The 22,286-nt window shown below is 43.8% G+C and overlaps 1 protein-coding gene across 1 annotated transcript; it reads right to left on the bottom strand.

The window, feature by feature from the left end:
• Window positions 1–6,259: 6,259 nt before the first annotated feature.
• Window positions 6,260–22,029, bottom strand: IL7R (interleukin 7 receptor). The gene is made up of 8 exons (XM_039709937.1): window positions 21,730–22,029; window positions 16,817–16,955; window positions 15,430–15,584; window positions 13,601–13,755; window positions 11,685–11,862; window positions 10,744–10,834; window positions 8,844–8,919; window positions 6,260–6,871 (listed from the first exon to the last, which is right to left on the bottom strand). The coding sequence occupies exons 1-8, from the start codon at window positions 21,818–21,820 to the stop codon at window positions 6,368–6,370; spliced, it is 1,389 nt and encodes a 462-aa protein (XP_039565871.1). The 5' UTR covers window positions 21,821–22,029; the 3' UTR covers window positions 6,260–6,367.
• Between the last annotated feature and the right edge of the window lie 257 nt (window positions 22,030–22,286).

Genomic DNA, 22,286 nt, shown 5'->3' with positions numbered 1-22,286 from the left:
ACCAAGTGCCCAGATCCTTTCTTCAGCACTCCTCTCTTCCTCTCTGTGATCTGGGAACCCAAAAATGAAGCTGAAAGGCCCCTTTTCAGCTGCATCTGCAGTGTGCTGGTTACAGACCCAGCAGATGTAGGAGATAGATAAGTGGTGATGCTGTCCTGCCAGCCTGTGGCTTCACAGCACACACAGCAGATTTTGTGAGATAGGTGGCAATGCACACCATTGTATCTGGTGCTAGCATCAAGATGGGAGATCTTGGTTGGTGCTTCATGTTCAAAGCATTATTTCTTCATTTTGATTGTGCAACTGCTGCTGAACAGGATGGCACAAACCACAGGAACATCTGATTCTGCAGGGCAGGGGGGCAGTCCCAGAGGTGCAGGTTTTGCCTGCAGCTCGAGTTCCAGCCTGCTGCCTGGTACAGGATCTTGTCAGGAATAAGGTCTACCCTCCTCAACAGCATGCACTGAAGTTTGCTCCAAAAATGTTGGTAGAGCCCTGTGGGAGCAAGAGAAAAAGGCTCCTATAACTCTTCCAGAACTCTGCCCCCACTTCTTGCCTCTGCATGAGCCATCAGAGCACCTTGGTGACACCACCCCACTACCCCAAAAGAGCACAAGGTACGGGAAAAAAGATGTGTGGGACGGCCTTTTCTCCTGATGTCTTCCTCCTGGAAAGCCAGCACTTCAGCAGCTTCCTTCACTACATTTCCATTCTGGCCTCCCTGTGCTCTTTGTGGCTTCATGTTTCTGTCTGTGAGAGGAAATTTTTGGCTTGATGTGATACAGAAATGTTTTCTGTTTTATACTGCATTCTGCAGAACAAAATTCTGATTCAAGCACCTGAGTTTAATGCAAGCCTCACTCTGCCATATATTCTTGAAACTAGACCACAAGAGATTTGATTCATTCTGCTGCTCTTGTGACACAAAGCTATCCTGGCAGAGGCAGATGACAGCAGCAGAAGTCTTGCAGATGAAATCACCTGTGCACATTGCTGTATGAAAGCCAACTTGCCTTTATGTAATTCCTTGCACACTGCTACCTCAAACCTCTGCAGCCATGTGGGCAGAGCACGGCTTTGCCATCACAGAGCTGTCACTGGCAGAAGGAGCAAGACCAGTGATTTTGCTGATTATTGTCTTGCATTTCCTATCCTCCACGCTGGGAGCAGTAGCAGCAGCAGCACACTGAGGTTTCCCACTAAAGAGGTAATGCCAAGAGCAACCTGGCACTGCCAGCAGCTGCCTACTGTCTATTGTCACTGTGATTATAGCCCACCCTGTTCCTCTAGCTTTCCTCTCTTGTAGGGTGAGCAGAAAGCAGGATTCCCAGTAGCCTGTGCTTAACAGCAAGCCCTCAGGTGGCTGAAAGCTGCCTCTCTGTTTGCAGCAGCCCCCTGGCTATACTGGTGTGCCTCATCAGAGTCTGAAACCCCTGTGGTTTTAAAGCGAGCTTGGTTTTGGCTCTAGCACCTCTTCCACGCTCATGCCCGGAGGTTTGCAGTCACCCCGGGTGCAGCAGCCCCACCTCCACAAAAACAGGGACCCAGGCTTCCCTCCAGCTCACAGCACTGCTGCTGATCCCAACGGGTATTGCAGCTGAAGACTAGGGACAGGATACAGCCTTTGTTGAATGTCTTGGAAAGAAAGGACACACAAGGTTTTGTGGAAGTTGAATCAAGTCTTGTTTTCTGTGGAAAAGCAGAGATTGTGGTAAAATGTGAGAAGTGGCTTTGTGTTTTTTTTTTCCTGAGATAAATCTGTTCCTTTTTTTATTTAAACGTGGTATTTTTTCCAAAAGCTGCAGTCTTTTAGTCTTGTTGGGTTTTTTGTTTGCTTGTTAGTTGTTTTTTTTTACTTTCAAAAGGTGGAGTGTTTTTTTTAGCTTAAGTACATTTTCCAGAAACACAATTGTCAGACTGTGTTGGAGAAGCCCCAGCTTTGTGGCATAGATTTCTTCCTTTAGATATTTTCATCAATGTATTTCTGCTTTGTGCCTCATTTTTTCTGTTGCTTGGCAAACTTTTGGGACTTTTTGTAGTCATTTACTGATGGTCCTGATGTTGGACTAATCTTATTTTGCTGCGACATGTAAGTTATGCCATCAATATTTAACAATAACTGGGATTTTTTTTTTTCCCAGCCCATAGCAGCTGCTCTGTTTCCCAATGAAAGAATCTCAATCCATTTGCCTTAGTGTCATTAAACTGAATTCTGTGTTGGAGCTTGCTGCAGCAAAACATGTAAAAATCAGACTTCCCTGGAAGATGCAAAAGAAGCTTTTGCAAAATATAGATCTGTTGAGTCACAATATATAGCCATCACCCTTGTAAACAGTGTTTTTCTCATTCTTAGGTTACAAAAGATAAATTTCTGAGTTACTGCTATGGAGTTAGTTCTTCTGTGGACACTGATGCCTACTTCATTTTAATGATGAATAAATTCTGGAAACTCTATTTTTTGCTTTTTATTTGCCCAAACTTCTTTGGGGCCATAGACTACAAATAAGTGAAATACTGCTTAGTTTGTTGTGGGCTTGATTGTTCCCCCAGGTCCCATCTGAGCAACGCTTTTGGAGCTGCACGATGTGATGGCACCAGCGAGTGTCCAAGCGCTGGGCTCTGACAAGTGGCTTGGTGTTTCAGCAGGTGGCGCTTAGAAGCCAAGGAAAAGCCATCCTGACTGAAACCTGGAGCTGCCGCGTGAGCAAGGGAGTCGGTATAATTTAGCAATTGCATTTTCTGGCATTATCACTTCTTTTCTTGTGTGTCTGTACATTAGATTTGTTTTGCCAATGCTCTGTGACACACAGGAGTGCTAATTTGGGTGGCTTCATGATCACAGTAATTAGGAGGTGTTTGACTCCACAATAATTCTTCACAGAGGTGGTAAGACTTCTTTACATCACATTTTATCTGTTTTTAAATGATAGCTTCAGAAACCCTACAACCACTGAGATAACTAGCTTGATTTTAAAGTGTATTGACTAAAATCCAACTGCTTCTCCCCCCAGGCTGCAGCACTGCTGTACTGCTGTACAATACAGGCCTTCAAATCAATAAACACTACTGCTAAGAAGCTGAGAAGGGGCTGTACTCATGCCCTGCAGAAATACCCTGCCAGCATCACCACGTCCTTTGCTGCCAGAAGAGATGGTTTCATAGTCAGCTTCTGCCTGCCAAAAATTGCCCTGGAGTCAGCCACACGTCCCTGCAGCAGTGCTTGTCAGGCCACCCTTTCAACGTTTATTTCGTAGCCCAGAATTCACTGCACATCACAGGCATTTAGCCACCCCTCCACCCTGGCAGAAGCAGCCCTCCTGCCTCCCCACACTTAGCTAGCTGGTCATCTGCTGCCCCACTGACACACACAGCATTTGTGTGCGTTTTTTCAGCCTGCCTAATGAATGTGCACAAGGGGAGGAGATGTGGTAAACAAACTAACGCTTTAAGCGGGGGCTGACTATTGCCTTGAGATGTAATTAGCATTTTTCAGCATCATTAGAATTAGACCATGACTCATTGTTATAACTGACTATAGTCTAAGTTTGTTTGTGTATAGCTAAGAGAGGTTTGCATAGTGCAGGAGAGGAGTGCTCATAGTGCTAGGAGGTGTTTGCATGGGCTGCACACTGTGTGCAGGGAGAAGCAGAGATGGGAGGGTGTCTGCGTGGCACCACGACTGCAGGAGAGGGGCTGGAGCCCAGCGGGCACGTAGCAGGGAGGAGCAGGCAGCTCCAGGCACTGTGCCATAAAGCAGCTACAGAGAAACCAGTGCCAGCAAGCTGGGTCTGGGTGTGCAGCTGCGTAAGAGCAATTGGAGGCAGAAGGGGGAGAAGGAAGGTTGTGCTGAGCGAAAGGAAGTGCATGAAGTATGTGAAAGCTGAGCAAAACTCCTGGGTGATTACTGAGGCAGATGGGAATTTGTGGACAGCTCTGGAGAAATTGTCATGTAGAATAAGGAGACTACTTGACAGATTATCCAGACATAGCCATGTCCTCAAATATGGACTATATATAACTTGGCCATAGACAGGAAATGCTTGTGGTGCTTCTGGCTTTGGTGCATATTTGGCTTTATTTTTTTTTTTTCCCCGAAACAAAGCTGAAAGTGATTATATCTACATACATCCAACAAATGTGTTACAGAACTACAGAAATATAAAAATTGAAGGAAGCATAGCACATACTGCAGAAGATTTTCCTGATGTGCTTTTGCTTCTTCCTCTATCCCCTTTTTGTTTGTCACTGACACTGGAAGAAGGTATCATTCTAGTATAGTCTGTCTGTATCTACAGTCACACTGTGCAATTTCTCACAGTATAAGCATTACTGGCAGCTCTGTTTGAAAGGAAGTACAAGCACTATAAAGAAAATTAATGCCCAGGGCTTTGCTCTTTTTCTTCTGCATCAATTAATGCTTCATTTGGTGGTAAACAGCAATGAAAACCATTCTGTAAAATGTCACTGGAATACCTTGAGCCAAATCCAAGGCCCCTTTGCACACAGTAGCTGTTAAGCTCTCCCCACTCGAAAGTTTCCCTTGCGCTGGGTGGAGGTGGAGGAGGTGGAGTGCTGTCTTGGGAAGGCTGGTTTTGGCTTGACGTGGTCCAGAATTGCTGTTTGGTTTGTACTGTCTCCTGCAGCATTAAATTCTAATTCAAGCAACTGAGTGTAATGCAAGCCTCACTCTCTGCCATATATTCTTGAAACAAAGCCACAAGAGATTTTCAGTGATTGGATTCATCCTGTTGCTCTCCTGGCACAAAGCTGTCTTGGCAGAGACAGATGGAAGCAGCTGAGGTTTTGCGACATCTCCGTGACCATTACGAGTCAGAACAAATGAACGTCTAATCCTCTGAGGTTAAAAGAGGACTGTTTTCATCCTTAGACTCTGGGAGTGTGAATATACCTAGGTAAAGGAGAATTTCAAAAAGCTAGAGGAACTGAGACTGCACAGTGAAGTGAACCCCAAGTCCAGAGTGCAAGAAAGCAGCTTGGATGTCCCATGGCCACACCGCTTTGCTGTCATGCAACCATGTGGCTGTAGCAGCTTTATCTCCAAGTGTGTGCTCCAGAATGTGCAGCATCCAAGGACTGTGAAGTGGCTCAGCCATAATGTAAAAAAAACCCAAAAACATAATACCATAAAAAAAAGTCACAATGAAAAAATAATTAAAACTTAAAAAAAAGAAAAAAGAAAAAAAGAACACCCACAAACAAAAAACATCTCCTGGTAAACTATAAGATATTTAAAAAAAAAAAAAAAACCAAAACAAATTAGGTCTTGTGATCACTGGAAAGGATCCACAACATTCCATCCATCTTCCTCTGTTAGATGTTGCATGAGAACCTTGCCTGTCCAAATTCATAGTACTTGTGTGCAGTCACAGCCATTGGGGATGATGCTAGTAAACAAGCATGGTCAGCCCAGTCTCTGGAATAGAAAGCACTTATGCTACACTAATAATTGCATAAGAGCTACAGAAAAGGACAGCATCATGCAATTTACAGATCTAATTCAGCTTCTAAGAAGAGAAAGGACTTTGCTTCTCATAGTTGGTACATGAAATGTTGAAGACCTCAAAAGTATTAGCAGAAATACCTGTGCATCCTGTAGTTGGCTTAAGGGCAGTTCTCTGCCAATAGCAAAAAGTAGTGGCATTTAGGATTTGCTTTGTTTTAATTTGAGTCTCAAAAAAAACCCCCAAAATAACAAACTACCAAAAAACCATCAAAACCAAAAACTAAATTCATTTCAGGAAACAGCTCCCTCAGATGGACCCATGTAACATTTTTGCTGGGCACTCAGCTAACTCTCATTGTGGTGTTCAAGCTCCTGAATCATCAGGTATCTAATAATTGATAGCAACTCTAATTTCCTGTTTTTTTGTCTTTTTACTGTCTTTTGACTGACTGGGGGGGAGTTAGTCTTGACCCACCAGTGTTTAAAAGAGATTGGGTTCTATTTAAAAGGAATTTACTGTCATATTTCTTGCTAAGGCATTAATAAGAGCTTAACTTTGTAACCAAGAGGGTAACAAAAGAGTTCATTAATTTCTATGAGACATGCTGTGATCCTCAGCTGGGACTGCATTGTCACTGCTCTGGATTAATTAGATTTGAAGATCAGAATCAGGTTAAATTAAGTTTAATTTCTGCTGCAGTGAAGACTGCTAGCAGCACACTGAATGCTGAGATAGGCTACTTCTCACTGCAGTGTAGGAGAACCCCCTTCCCTGCACCGTGAGCAGAACACCGTGAGCAGAGGGAAGTGGGAGCTCATAGGATATGGGAAAACAAAACCAGAAAGCTTCAGTATCCTGCGTGTGTTAGAGAAAAAAACTGCATGCTGTAATTCTTGTGAGATTTACTGAATTTTGTAGAAGTTGGACATTGTGACGTAGGCTTCCTCATTGTTTGGTGATCTCATGTCACTGTTGGGCAGCATCTGGGATCCGGTGTCGTGGCTTAGGGGCTCTGGATGGGGCTGGCCTGAAGGATCCAGGGGACAGGTGGAGGAAAGGTGGAAACCATAGCTGTGCAGGGGCACCCTGTTGCTGTGGCAAACCTCATACGTGCTGGAGCTGCAGCTGCCCTCAGTGACTGCAAACTGGCTGGGGCCCAGAAGCCTGTGCAGGGCTTCAGCTGGCCAGACTCCTTCGTAAGACACCGGCAGGTTTGGGTTGTTTTTGTCTGCCATCGCAGGGATCGTCTTCAGGTCTGATCCACTCCTGAATTTTTCTGGAAGGCTTGTCTCTGGAGCAGTTGACGGCTGCAGAAAATTTTCCAGTTCAGCTTTTGCCCAAAGGCCATCCACTTTATGGATATGAACATAACCAAAACTCTCTGGGTTAAAGCTTATATCAAAATTCTGTGTGGCAAAGGGAACAGCACAGTTAGTCAACAGTGGGTGGTAGCTTAGGATAAAAAATACTTTGATAATTTATTTTAGAAGGGTATTTATTATTTCTTTAACTTTCTTTAACTCCAGATGTAACCCTGAGCAGTTACAGTAGGTTAGCACAGAATAAACTATCCCATGGCTGAAAATCCCTTTCCCTATTAACTTCATTTATCCAGTGTCCTCTTCTGGGCAGTACCCCTGGCGAGTGTTTTATGCTCTATAGAATGTTTCAGAGACATTCACTAGGAAGATTCTTTCCTTGTATCTGGAAGAAGTTTGCCCTGAAGCAACACATGCTTGCTGCCTCTGTTACCAGAGGCATGTGTTTCCTGTCTCCACACAGCCCTGTGGTGAGGGCATCTTTCCCATCTCTCTACATATACCTTATGTATTGGAAGGTTGTAAAGAGTATTCCCCACCCAAGCTTCCTTTTCCACCGGCAGGTTTGGGTTGTTTTTGTCTGCCATCGCAGGGATCGTCTTCAGGTCTGATCCACTCCTGAATTTTTCTGGAAGGCTTGTCTCTGGAGCAGTTGACGGCTGCAGAAAATTTTCCAGTTCAGCTTTTGCCCAAAGGCCATCCACTTTATGGATATGAACATAACCAAAACTCTCTGGGTTAAAGCTTATATCAAAATTCTGTGTGGCAAAGGGAACAGCACAGTTAGTCAACAGTGGGTAGTAGCTTAGGATAAAAAATACTTTGATAATTTATTTTAGAAGGGTATTTATTATTTCTTTAACTTTCTTTAACTCCAGATGTAACCCTGAGCAGTTACAGTAGGTTAGCACAGAATAAACTATCCCATGGCTGAAAATCCCTTTCCCTATTAACTTCATTTATCCAGTGTCCTCTTCTGGGCAGTACCCCTGGCGAGTGTTTTATGCTCTATAGAATGTTTCAGAGACTTTTGTGAGACACACATTTATTGCCTGCCTGCCATTTCACAGGAAGGAGTGTGCCCACCCAGGTGGTTTCTTTCAGTTTTGACTTCCTAATTTAGCAGCATGGGAAGAAAAAATTTGCCATGACTTCCTGAAAAACGTTAGGAATCCCTCAACTGGGGAGCAAAGGGGCTGGGGGAGCTGTGTTAGACCTCCTATGAAATTAAGAACATGCTAATAATGTACCTGGAGTGAACAGCACTAATGACTTGTCCATCTGGCTTTTAACTGGCAAAGGAGTTCATATACTGCATGATATATGAACAATGCTGCTGACCATGTCAGGGTGCATGGACACCACCAGGAATGTTTGGAAGAGGTCCCCATCCAGCCCCATGATCAGTTTTGTAGAATCACCAAAGCACCTTGGTTGGAAAGGAGCTGTGGAGTCCAACTTTCTGTCAGAAGCAGGACCTGGATTAGGCTACTCAGAGCCCTATCAAGCCAAGCCTTAAACCTATTCCCAAAGGGGAACCTACCTATCTCTGGGCAGGCTACACAGTGTTTAATTCTCTTCACAAGGAAGATTCTTTCCTTGTATCTGGAAGAAGTTTGCCCTGAAGCAACACATGCTTGCTGCCTCTGTTACCAGAGGCATGTGTTTCCTGTCTCCACACAGCCCTGTGGTGAGGGCATCTTTCCCATCTCTCTACATATACCTTATGTATTGGAAGGTTGTAAAGAGTATTCCCCACCCAAGCTTCCTTTTCTTCTATAAAGAAACTTAATTCCTTCAGCCTTTCTTCATACATCAACTTCCCAAGACCTTTGTAGATACTTTGCACAAGTCAAACCTCAGGACTAGGTCAACTGTGTGTTATTTCCATACCCCTGGCTGACATCTGCATGAGCAAATGTGGGCTCTCTTCAGTGAAATGTAGAGGTAATTTCTGAAAGATGTCCTAGTTCATGCAGCAAATGCACATGCTGTGTCTCATGTTAGTTTTGTCCCCAAGAGTCTATACTCAGGTGGAAAGAACAGTGGAAGAACATACGTTTTTTGGCTTCTTGCATAGTTGCTCCAGCGTTTTTTTATGGTCCGGAAGGCTTGGCCAGACAGCAGGCTTGATCCTGAAACAGCAACAGTCGACAAAAAGCAGCATAAGGGGGCTATGGTGAGGTATCAGAGGTTCATATTGCATCATTTGTACCAGCTCTCACAAAGCCTTAGGGCTGGCTGGCATTATCCAGAATAAAGACAGAGAAGCCTCAGGATAAATTAGACAAGAGAAGAGGAATTGTAAAGATCACCAAAAAGTCATTGTTCTTTGGAGTGCACAAATTGCCATAGTTAAAAGAAAACACTTCACTAAGTACTGGAAATGCAACAAATTATGCTGGCAAAGAGTCTGTTGCTTGTTTTCATCTAGCTGTGTAAACAGGACTCTCTGTGGTGAAGCTGTTTTCCCTAAGTGCAAGAAGATGCTGTGGTTAAAGTGGAAATTTGCTGATACTTGCTTCTGTATGTTCAATTAATTCAAAGAATGGCATATTATCCCACTCCTTGGCCAGCAATTTGAGTTTTAGACATCTGTCCATAGCCTTGTTCCACAGGTCTCATTTTTACTGCCTTGATCAGCAAAGTTCTCATGTTGTGCTGCTTCATACTGTCAGCTATGATGTGTCTAGAGGATGTCATCCAACTGATATTCAATCATTGCAGGGTTATAATTATACATATATATATTTAATTTTATTTATGTTTCTGTGTGGCTGTATATATGCACATGCATAAAACCCTCTTCTTTCTAAAATGGAAATCAAAAAGTCAAAAAGTCTCATCTGGTTTTGCTGCAGTTTTATATAAGCAAGACTTGTAGCAAAGTTAGATAACTGCCAGTTCCCAGCAACAGTAAAATGCAGAACAAGAAATCTCAAGCTCCCTCTATACTTGTGAATAAAGTAGCACTAGGGCAGATAACTCCAGTGTCTAAAATGTTAATTATAAAAATTGTTTGTGGCGTGGTATGGCTGAGATCAGCTAGCACTGTGCAGGTAATCCCCTTGTATTACTCTGGAGTCAGCACAGCCCAAGCATTGTCCCAAGAAGCAGCTCACACAGAGTTACCTCTCTTGAGGTCAGTGTCATGGACAGACTCTTCTGAATGTTGTTGAAGAGTCCTGGGCTTTCTGTCTTGCAAGGAGTTCATCTTCTACAGATAAACTTGGATTTTATCCCTCCAGATTCTAGTTTCGTAACATTATCTACATATCTGTTCATTTTCTTAAGCTTGTCAGCTCTAGTGAGCCATGTCATTAAAAACATATCTACAGTCATCCATCTACTGCTATGTAGCAGATATATGAAAAGCCCTGCTGCAGACCAAGGACTGCTTGGGTAATTAATGTATCCTTAGTCCCAGTTTGGGCTGATCTTGCCTCTTGGCTGGCTGGAAGAGGATTTGGCCAGGCTGGTGTCTGACACCAAGTCCTGTTGCAGAGGACTCTGCCCTGCTGCTTCTGAAAGCCCTGCAAAGCAAACACCCTGCTGACTCAGCTGTGAAAGGGAAAGAGTTCATCAGTCTGGCATTCTGTTTCCACACTTCTTAGAAGTTTACTAAAACCCGCCGGTTCCTTTCTTTTCTGGATTTTGCTTGAAGTTTGTGAGTCAAATTTGCCTCCAGTGGGACACTGAGTCTGTTAATTGTTTTGTGGTGACTTTGGCTCACCAAAGGTCCCAGTGTTTTGAGCTCAGGACTGAAATCCTGTCCAAGTGGCAGGTCATCTTCTGCCTGCCAACACTCTCTTGTATTGCTCATTTCTACTCTTTGCTTGCCATCAGCTTGATACAGAGTTCCAGAGATGGAGAGAGAATAGTTCACAAGTAAAATGGGGAAAATAAGACTGTCAGAAAAGGATTGGGTTCCAAAACCTTTTCTGATGCAAAGAGATTACCTGTTTTCCCAAAAAGCTACGATCAGTGCAATCATAACAACGGACAGCATGAATCCCAGGATGGAGAATATAACCATGACCACACTGCTATCTAAAAGAAAACAAAGAACATCAGCCAATGCATGTAAATGTCTCACTGTTAAGCCACCATAACAGTGATGTCTTTTCAGATGATAAATTAGAAATTAACACCAACCATTACACTTGCCTATCATTGGGCTGAGCTCACTTCTTCTGCCTCCATGAAGGAGGTGGATGATAGGCTGCCACAGCATCAGCACTTGGCTGAGCTGGGTTCACACTCTGGATTAAAGGAGCTTGAAGTGTGCTGTCACCTCCTATGCATTGAAATCAGCATCCACTGTGTCCTCACAGCAGCACAGAGGTGACTTCTAACACCTGTAATTCCAAGGTGCCCCTGGGGACTGAAGGGACCCAAGGACCACAAAGATTATTCATGTGCAGTGAGGAGATTTCATCCTGTGATGCATTAATGATTCAAGTCCCATGTTCACACCCAAGCCCAGGCTTCTGAAATGGGTCATGTTTCACAGCTCTTTGTGCCTTACCCAAAATGCCTGGTGCAAGTTCTTCCTTCCCCTGGCAAGCCAGCCAGCAGCAAGCAGTGAGTCAGGCTTCATCTCCCTCTGCACCCACACCCTCATGCTGTTATGGCAGCACTTCCTCTGACCTTATTGCCTTTGAATGAGATTTAAATCTTCATGGAGAGCCAGCCCCAGACCAGAGTGAACCAGCTGCTCTGTGAGTCACCTCCTTGGGGTGCCTGTGTCTGTGAGGGCTGACCCTGCTGTGGCTGTGGGCTCCTCCCTCCCCATTCTCTCATCCCTGCTGCTGCTGAGGCTGGCCAGGGAGCCCAGACCCGTCCCCCCCCCCACCACTCTGCTTTCCTCCAGGAGGACCAAAGTGTTTTCAGCCCTTACAGCTTTCTGTGGAGTGCTGCTCTCTTGCTGTCCTGAAGCTCTGGGAAGTGCTCCATTCACTCCATGTGCCCTTAAAATAATCTCCATTGGGCTGAGAACGTACTTTCACCTCATATGATGCTTCATTTTCAAGGTTTTTCCCCAGCAATTTTATCTGAAGGTATGGTGACTCTATTGTCTAAACACACACACACACACACAAATACAATTATTTTTCCAGCAGACAGTGGAGAATTATCCTCGAGTTCAGCAAAATATGTGAGATCAGGTGCATCCCTGAAATACTGTGCTGTTTACTCCATCTGTCTAGCTATTACACAGGTGCTTATCAGGGCATCAGCCTAGTTAAACAGGAGCGTAGTCCAGATAGTATTGAGAAGAGAGACAAATGCTGGGTAAAAGCTTTTTAGGAAAACAGCTGTGAGTATTAACTGTGCTTTGCAGCAGCTGACACTGCTGTAGGAAATATATGCTCCCATGAAAAGGCTCAGAGGAGAGATGGGGAAAAAATACATTTTTGCAGCATAAAATGACAATGTCTGAGAGGAGAGTTACAGGGAAGAAGCTGAAATTCTGCAGTGCAGCTCTGGTGCTCTCCATTTCAGTGTATTTTGCTGCCTGAATCCATTTTCTTTTCCCCTTAAGTTCTTTGATGTTTGATCTTTATATATTTTCAAGCCTAATCAATCAGGGAGGGAGATTTAATCTGTGAAACGGAGAGCAGCTAATAACCAAGCTCTAAATGATGTCCAGATGTTAGAAAAACAATTACTAGTGAGTAGAATTGCCTTGTTAAAATTTGGGTCTTGACATGCTTCGATGGTGTGAGACCTGGGAGGAGGTTAACAAAGCTTGGGAAGGAGGTAGTGATGGTAATGGACACAAAGAGTGCAGAATTCTTGGGCCATAGTAGAGGACACTTGGTAGATCCCCAGGATAAGGAAGAAACTAATAAAGACAACTTGGTAGCTGTGCTGAATCAGCTCTAAACTGGCTAGAAGATAATTCTGGCAGGAGCAGATCACGACTGCTGACTCATGGCCCACCTGGACAAGAGAGCCACCAACTCAAGAGAAGACAAAGATTGAGCCTGAGGGCTAACTAGCATGGGATGGGAGAGAATCATTAACCAATAGAAGATGGAACACTAATTAATAAGAGAACTGTGTAACTTGTGGCCAAGTTACAAACTAATTAGTTTGTTTGCTAAAATGTATAAATAGTAGAACATTTTGGTAGTTGGTGTGCTTGATTTGTGGAATACCACTGAGCACCCAGGCTTGTGCCACGGAGCAGTCAATGTCTCTCTCCACTGTGTAATTACTGCCTTGTTGCACTCCAGGTAACAAGTCTGATTTTGGTGGACAGCACTGTGTTCCCTCTGTAAAACCCACGCATAGTCCATGCTCTCAAACACTGTGAGTGGCTTTTGCATGGCTGCCCTGGTGACTGGGGACACAGAGATCCCTGCAGCTGGGCAGCCCCAGTCACACCCAGTTCACAGACAGCTGCAGCCTCAGACAGCCTGAGGGTGGGAGAGCTGAAGGCCTGCCTTGGAAGCCTGGAAGGATTAAACGGAAAAGGAGACATGAAGAAACTTGCAAAATAAGTAAAGAGGTCACAAATTTTACTGACTTACTGATGAGCACAGAAAATAACAGCAAAACCACTACAGCAAAGAGCAAACTTAGAATGGTTCAACACATTGCAAAGCCCATATGAATTAAACTGATTTGACTGATTTTGAAACTAATTTTGACTGATGACATTTCCAAATGCCAAATATTGCACCTTTCCAAATTTTCAGGTGGAGATCTGCAGAAATGAAGATTTGATCATTTTTACATGGTACAGGTAGTTCTGATAATGCTTCATTTTGGAGATTAGTGTAAGCACACCTATACATCACCACTTACCTTCCAAGTACCTCCTTTCTGCCGATAGGCTACTTGGTGCACTAATTTGTCCTTTAAGTATTTCTTCCTTGAGTGTGGTGTACAGTAACGAATAAGATATTCATTTGCCTCCCTTTCATAAGTGATGTTTATAGCGAATGGTACTTCAGGCTTAACTGCAAATGACAACAAACCAGGATAACACAGGAGCAGAACAATGTTACTAGAAAATAAACAGGATTTGAAATGTAAAAACCAGTCCACTTCAGGTTACAGCCCTGCAGGGTGACCTGTCTTGAGGAAGAGCTGTCCTGAGTTAGGCAATCCTCATGTTGAGCCCCAGCTCATCCTTATGCCCTAATCCCGAGAGGGTGTTGGTTTTGACCTGCTAGAGAAGTAGACTGAGGGAGCAGGGGAGCAGCTTGTGAGGGATATGACATTTAGTCTTGGAAAGCAATTCCTGAGCACGCCCACCCTGTGGCAGCTTGAAGGTCTGAAATTCAGTCTCTCTAGCCTGTGCTCTGAGATGGAGGCCCCTTGGCAAAACCCAGCTGGGAGGAGGTGCTAGGGAACAACCTGTGCTCAGGTACCACTGTGGCTGTCTGTCAGGGCAGTGGGCAGAGGGTCTGATGGTGTTAGATAGAGCAGAGGGCGCTGTGGCTCCAGACCCTTGCTATGAACCCACATCTGACCTGGTCTGCAGGAGACTGTGATAAAGACCAGCCATGCAAGTACATCAGGTTGGAAATGAGGCCCTCAGAGCTCTCTCCAAGCTGAGCCTAAGTTGGGCGGGCTTGAGACCTGCAGGGACTTGTGGCTGTGTCACTGAGGCTTCCTGAATTCACCTTGATAAGTACGTCAGCTCTCACAGCAGCACAGAGCCCCCACCTCTCTCCTCTCAGGAAAACACATATAGCCATAAATTGCTCTCACTCCTTCTACAACTTCCAGATACACAGATCTTCCACAGTTTTTAGAGTAGGGACGGCCAGAGATAGTCCAGGCTGGCCCATAAACTAAGAGGTAATGTAAGACTGTTACAAAATATTGGATTGTGGCAGAAATGCTTCGCAAGAGAGGGATGTTGCAGTGCTTACTACCAACCGGAGACAAAGCACCAGAGAAGACCAGAGAAGAATCTGTCCTACACAGCCCTCTCTGCAACCCTTGAATAACACTGGTTACCAAGAACAGTAAATGCTGTGCATCCCCTCTTCCCCTTGAGTTTCCTATTTGTTGGCTCAGGCAGGTCCCTGGTGTGTCTTAGCCCATCCACAATTACCAGTGCAGGATGCAGCTTGTTCAGGCAACAGGATAACTCCGCGATGTGAAGTGAGACCTTGCAACCTTGTGTTCCCTGTGCTACTGGGCTCATGCTATCCATGGGGTGGCCAGTCCCTAAACTGCACAATCTCTCGTCAGAGATGAACAAAATGTCCCTGCTTGGCAGTTCATCCACACTCAGGAACAACTGCTTCAGCCCTGGATTAGGATTCAGTCTATGTCCAGGTCTGAGCAGTGTCACAATCAGCCTGAATTCAGCTACACATTTTGAATGGAGGTTAATAATGTCTGGCTTTGAAGCAGGGGAAATACTCTGATAACCATACTCTGATAACATCCCAATCCAGGCTACATGCTCTTCTTTGAATGGAGGTTAATAATGTCTGGCTTTGAAGCAGGGGAAACACCACACTCTGTTAACATCCCAATACAGGCTACATGCTCTTGAAGATGTTACTTTATGCTGCCTTTATGTCATCCAGATTGACCCTTAGGTTTTGTTCTGGGCTATTTTTCCCCCAGTAAGCCTATAACTGTAAAAATGTCCAAAATGTTAAGTGTCTCACCAATGTCAGTTACAACCAGACTCCTGCAGACCCTTCTCTTCGTCTCAGAGTACATGCAAACATCTCTGTTCGAGAGTATATCAATGAACTGCAAGAAGAATACATCTTCCTGTTTCTTCATGTTGGAGCAGGCGTAATTGTTGTCTTCCTTGGTACTGTTGGCCAAAGTGACACAACAATAATTTCTTCTCAGTGTTAATATTACTTAACTACTTACTGTAAGGGATGAACCCTGCTTGCTCCTTTCACTTATCTCACTGAAGTGAGACTCCATGTGAAATAAGAAATAATGCAATGCAAATAAGGAGTTTGAGAGATTGATAATGTTTTTCCTTGTGGTCCTTGAGCACAACAGTAAAATGATGTGAATCACATTGAGCATCACGGAGTTCTTGAGAAAAAAGTGTAATTAATTGGAGGTGCATGTGTTAAAACTTTTGCATCTTCAAAAATTACCTTACCACTGCTATTTTTAAATATAGGGCAATGTGTTTTGATGCTCTCTGAAGATATGGAGAAATTTCTTATTGACTTAGGTGGTAGCAAGTAGAGGGTCAACAGTCAGACTGTCCTTGAGGGAATCACATGGCAGTTTTAGAACTTTTTTCCATTTCTGTGGCTCCTATGTTTGAGAACTGCCATAAAACTTCAATCAAAACCCATAGTTCCATGAAAATAGAAAATTTCTAATAAACTATGAGAAAAAAAGGGAAATTATTAATGACTAGTATACAAAGATTTACAAAAAGTATCTACTTCTTTTTTGGCTGCCACACAACTTTCAGTTTCAGGAAAACCAGAATATGGGAAAAGGATCTGTATGCTCAAGAAACAAAATATGATCTTCAGCTTGGCACAACAGTGAAAAAAAGGGTGGAAAGAGTTTCAAGGCCTCAATAGGAAGTGGAGATGTCTGATGTGTTTGATAACTGTTGGAGGTTTGTGTGTTTGTTCTAGTGTGTTTCTTGTATGTCTGTGTGTGCAAAGACAAAAGCTGAGTTTTTGTCTTAACCTAGATGAAGGCATTTTCTCAGATGTGAAAAATTAACCTTCTGCTGAAGAATGTTCTGTGGAAAGGATTTGTGTCTTCAAAAACATTTTTTTAAAATACCATTTAAATTAAAGTAAAAAACTCTCAGTTCATGCTGGGCTACATCCTTATTTCAGAGCAACAGAGGCAAGATCAGAACTATTGGAGACACTATAATCCCCTTTAGAGCCGCTTCCAGCTCTTTCTTTTTCTCATTAGGGAGTTATGTTCTGCTTCAGTAAACTCCTCTTCTTTGCTGAATACAGTACTCAACTTGGCAAAACAGGATTTTGTCTAGTTTTGCTGCCCCTGTTTCTCTGGATGTTGTTTACCAAGGGGCAGACTGACAGCACTTACCACAGAGACAAGGTGTAGTTAGTGTTGTAAGGGGACAGCTCGGTGAAATTGCAGGTCAGGCTGCTAAAGGAGTCCTTAATTTCCAGCTGGCTGAAGCAATCAATGTCAAAATTGTCTGGTTCATCATCCCCAAGAGTCCCTAAGGAGATATTCACAAGATGTTACTGAAGTAAACCCGTGAGTGTATTTGATTTGCAGCTCCATTGTATAGGAGGTTGTTTCTTCATGTGGTTGCCTGAAAGAAAGAGACTCAACCCACCTGTTTTGTAAGAAGCAGAGAAACCTTGTCCAAAACGAAGCTAAAAGCTATTTGCACCTCTCAAGGTTGCTCTCTCTTCATGCCAGCAAGTCCACCCACATGCAAGAATATTTTGGTGCCATGAGGCAGCTAAGCCACATTTTGATTGTACTGGAAAGCTTTCTGAAATGTCATGAATTTGGGCTCAGGTGGGAAATCTTAGACTTTCTGCCAGAAGGCATGGCTTCCTGCAAATTTGCTTCAACGACTAATAACACAATCATGATTTGAGTAAAAGCATAATTCTAAAATCCTACACTTGGCATGTATGAGGCTAGTGATGCAAAAAATGACGCTTCTGAGAGAAGTCCTCTCTGGCAGAAAATGCCAGTTTAGCCTCATTTTATAAAATCTCACCCACTATAGCCAAGTGGATAGAGAAAGGGTTATTGTTATGACCCCTTGAATGGATCCTTGGGGCAGGAATGCCTCTGACTCCTTTCACCAGTGGTTAAGGGTAGCTGTTACAATACATAAACCTCTTTCTTGAGTCAAGGGATTATGCTCCATCCTCTGCTATCAGACAGGTCCTTGCCATGTGGGGCACCTGATACAGTGAGAAAAAGAATCACAGAATCAAAGAAATGTTTGGGTTGAAAGGGATCTTAAAGATCATTTGGTTTCATCCACCATGGGCAGGAATGACACCCACTAGATCAGTTTGCTCAGGATCCCATCCAAACTGGCTTTGGACCCTTCCAGGGATGGGACATGCACAATTTTTTGGGGCATCCACAATTTTTTTGGGGCAGCTTGTTCCAGAGCTTTGCTGACCTCTATGTATAGAGTTTCTTCTTATCATCTAATCTAAATCTCTCTTCTGACAGTTTAAAACTGTTCCTCCTTGTCCTATTGCTATCTGCTGTGGGGTATCAGTGACTCAGACTCACAAACAGAGCGGGGAAATGCCTGTTAAAAATTTCCAATAGAAAATCCTTCCCGGAGAAAAATATGGTCAACTCTTGCATCTGCAGTCAGACTTTGAGTAAGATAGGTCCACAAGTCAGTCAGAAATGCAGAGAAACACATGAAAGCAGTGCAGGCAGAGGCTAGGAAGAGGACTGTTGCCACTAGCATCTGTGATGGGATGGGAGCATCTGATGCTGCACTAATCCAGAACTCACAGGGAGATCTCTCCCCCATGAGCTAATATTTAGTGGCCATTTGTCACCATGAGCAACTGTGCTAAGAAATCATTACTGGTCTGCTCAGTACAGCTCAGGGAGCCCAGATCTCCCTGAAGGACAGCAAATGCAGTGTACCCTAGCAGTGTTGCTGCTCTGAGGGGAGAACCTGTGCAGCACAAAGACAGAGACAGAAACGCAGACACAGACAGACACAGACACAGAGAGATGCAGAAATACAGCTGCTGTATTTAACCATCACTTTCAAGACAGAGACACAGAGATCAGCCCAACTCTGGAACAAGTTCTGCAGCAGTTTCACAGAGGTGATTCTTGTCCAGTGCAGCCCTGTGCCATAAGGGCAGACATGCTTGTGCAGGAATATGTACCACACACAGTTGCATATTTGTGGGTAAAATTGTGTACATAAAAATATGTGTATTCAAAGTTTGGGAAATACCAAGTAAGCTGAAATGAATCTGTTTAAAATGGAAAACAATGCACCATATTTTATACAGATATATACACCCAAAGCTGACATGCACAGATACGTGACATTCTAAGCCTCTTAAGATTTTACTTGCAACTGCCAGGAGACTTGCTTTATACTCAAGGCAATATTAAAAGTTAAAGGTTAGGATGACTAATCTGCCTTTCTATATGACTGCTTGGTGATCTCTGTATATGCCAACTATATACACCAGATTTTGCATCAACTTAAAAACCTGACAATCATCCTATTAATAAATTATTTATTTTAAAAAAATCTACTATTCACTACTGATTTGCTGAAAAGTTACAGACATTTGAATTAATTCTCTATCAGTTTGGTTGCAAAATGAAAAGAAGAAAAGGTTTAGTCTTGCAGTTCAAACAGGCATTCAAGGTTTAACAAATGCAGTGAAGCTTTGGTGCCACAATGGAAGGAAAGCTGACTTTACCAGTTAGACGCTGAACATTCACATTGTGATTACATGGTTCCTTATTCAGGGAAATAACATAATAACCATAGAATATATGATAATTAAACCTCAGGAACAGTGTTAAGTAAGAAACTTGAAATGCTGTTTCTGCTATGGTTTTTCCATGGGCTGACTAATTTTTTTGTCTGACATAAGTATGCACATAGTCTCAGCCTCACTTCTGCCCGAAACCTCAGAACCACCACGCACAAATGTGTTTGCTACGTGAATGGTTTTGGTGAGTCTGACATGACTCATACTGCTAAGGACTCTTCACTGACTTAAAAATTCACAAGACTGTTGTAATATTTGCCTTGAGAAGTGCATACCAGGCAGAGCCATGAACCTGGCTCTGCTGAAATCAAGGCAGGGCTTGGGAAGGAGTGATTCTAAACTGGGATAAAAACTGCTCTCGTAGCTACAGTCATGGCAGGTCAGTCCTTCACAGAAATGGTTCTCTCTTGGGTTTGGACAGCATCCAGCAGGATGGTCCAAACCACAACAGGAACCTCAGGAGCCTTTAGGAAGTGAAGGGTGTTAGCAGAGGCTAAGGACATGTTTCAGCTTTATGCTCTAGATCCTGCCAGGACTGACAGCAACACGTGGCACAGGGGCACAGCTCAGCACTGCATGTCTCCATGGACAGAGCAATGTGAGACCTCTAGCACTGAAGTGATTCAGGCAGATCTTGTTTTACAACAATTACAACAATTTAGATGGGTTGGACAAACCCTACAAGTGTGGGTAGGAGGACCACTGAGGGTGCCCTGCCCCTGAGCCTCCTGTGCCACCTGCACCCTCCCTGCCTGCCCCTCCCTAGCTCTGCCTGTAGCTCCCTGAGGCCTTTTGGGGATCTCCACCTCTTCTTCCAGGCTGGGGGACAGCAGCTGGGAGGCAGCCTGATGCTCAGAAGAGAGGAGGAGATGGAGGCAAGTGCTGCAGTTAGCTCTCCCCTCCTTTGCCCGTAAGAGTGCCAATAACTTCATGCCTGAGTTGGCTACTGGCGCTTTGTCAGGAGTCAGGGCAAGTCAGAGAGGCAAAGAGTGAAAGTCAAATATCCATCATGGGTGATTTTAACCGGGATTACCTAGTTTGTTGGCCAAACACAGGAGATTCATAAATAAGTCATAAAAGCTGCTAATTGCTCAGTGGGGATATTTTGAATCTGTCTTCAAGTATAAGGAAATAATGATTTATTCATGTTAGTGTCAAAACAAGCAAAGGTCTGATCATATCTGATTTTGGGAAGCCCTGAAGATTTCAGTGAAACCAACAATAAATCTCTAGCACTGAACATTCATCACCATAGCTGCTTTCCAAAGCTGACTCCAAACAGCTCCAGTTACACGAATAAATGGCAAATAAAAACACCGGGGTGATTAGATGCAGTTCTGAGCCAGTCCCTTTTTTCTTTTAATGAAAAAACTTATCATGCATGTCCTGTCTATGCACATGCATATGTATGTACAACTGCCCAGATACATGTGTTACAATACAAAATGCCCAGGGAAAAATGAGATTCTCTAACTAAGAGATAGCATAAAAACACCACTATTCTCCTTCTAAAAATTGAAAACTCTTCTGTTCCCAACCAACGGAGCTGTACCCTACTGAGTGATAGCCCATGTCCAACAAGCATAGTGCACAAACTCTTGTCATTGCTGTTTGTTTAGTATCAGACAAATAAGAGTTTAGCAGATTGAGACTGAATCTCTGAATAAAATTTTTCATATCCCTGTTGAAAAAACAAACAGCAGCCTGAAACAGTGGTTTTATTTCTGCTTTTTTAATATTCTGCTTATTTTGTTTTTATATTCTGCTTATTTATGTTTTTCATCTTGATGCTACTAAATAATTTTTAATTCCTTATATGATATCATAAATAAGGCTACAATAAGGGTGAATTTAAAGTGTTGTTAATTTATAATTATTTGCTGAGTAGGGCATGAATGCTGCTAGTAATGTGCAGTGAGAACCCCCTGGCTGAGTTGCTGCATCAGCCATGCTACAAGGGACACTGGGACTATATCCCATATACAGCTGATGAAACTGCTTAAAGAAAATGTAAAAGTTGGTCTTTTGAAGTGGAACAGTTTGGGCCAAGTTTGAGTTACATCAAAGCATTTTATTTGGAGGAGACTGGCAAGAGCAAAAGAGGCCAGAACCTCACCCCTCTCTAATAGCAGCGCAGAGTGAGCATGGGCTGCAGAAGGGTGAAGTTATGCCTGTTCCCTGTTCCCAGGCTTAAGTCCCCACCCAAGCACCAGCTACAACAAGGATTACCAAGTCTGGCACTGTGCATATAGTTATGGGTTCCCTTATTTCATGTGGATTTGAATTTTATAAGGACAGCAGATTTGGGGATTAAATTAAATAGGAATCCTCCACCTCCCCCTCAGGCACTGTCACTAAAGAGAGATTGGAAGTTAAAACACGAATGTATTTAATCACACAGCTGCATTCTGGATCTCTTAGCTGAGGTTTTTCAAGATCATACGTGAGTGGAAAGATGAAGATGAAATGACTCACCATCACCGTCTGCAGAGGTGCAACCACTTTCCCCAAAAGCGGTGTGAAGGACCATGGCGAAAATGCTCAGCACAGTGGTGGGCTGTGCCATCCTGAGCAGGCTGCATGTGTGCAGTGTCTGTCTGTCTGTCTGTGTGGGTGTGTGTGTGTGTGTGCAGGCCCCGCGTCGCTCCTTTATAGGGCCCCGGCCCCGCGGCCTGCCGCGCACCTCGCCGGGGGAAATGTAAACATGCCTACGCACCACGGCCAGGCTGGTGGCAGCGGGCAGGAAGCCAGGGTAGAGATAACTGCTGAGCTTTGCTGCGAAACAGCTTCCCCCTTCTGGATCAGCACCTTCTGGATCAGGCCTGCCAGCGCTTTTGGGCAAACCTGGTAAAGCCCAGAGGGAAAGGGAGCACAGACTGCTCCTGACCCGGCTGCTGGGAATTGTGCTGCTGGTTTCCCTAAGAGCGTGGTTTGGTGCTGGCATATACTTTGCTCCCAAGAGAGTTGCATAGGTCCAAGGGAGAAAAATCTTCCAGGTAGGAAAACATTAAGTGTGATTGCTCTTGTTTATT

Source organism: Passer montanus, unplaced genomic scaffold (genome assembly GCF_014805655.1).
Source record: "Passer montanus isolate IOZ18808 unplaced genomic scaffold, ASM1480565v1 scaffold22, whole genome shotgun sequence".
NCBI lineage: Eukaryota > Metazoa > Chordata > Aves > Passeriformes > Passeridae > Passer > Passer montanus.
This window is presented reverse-complemented; position numbering and strand designations above follow the sequence as displayed.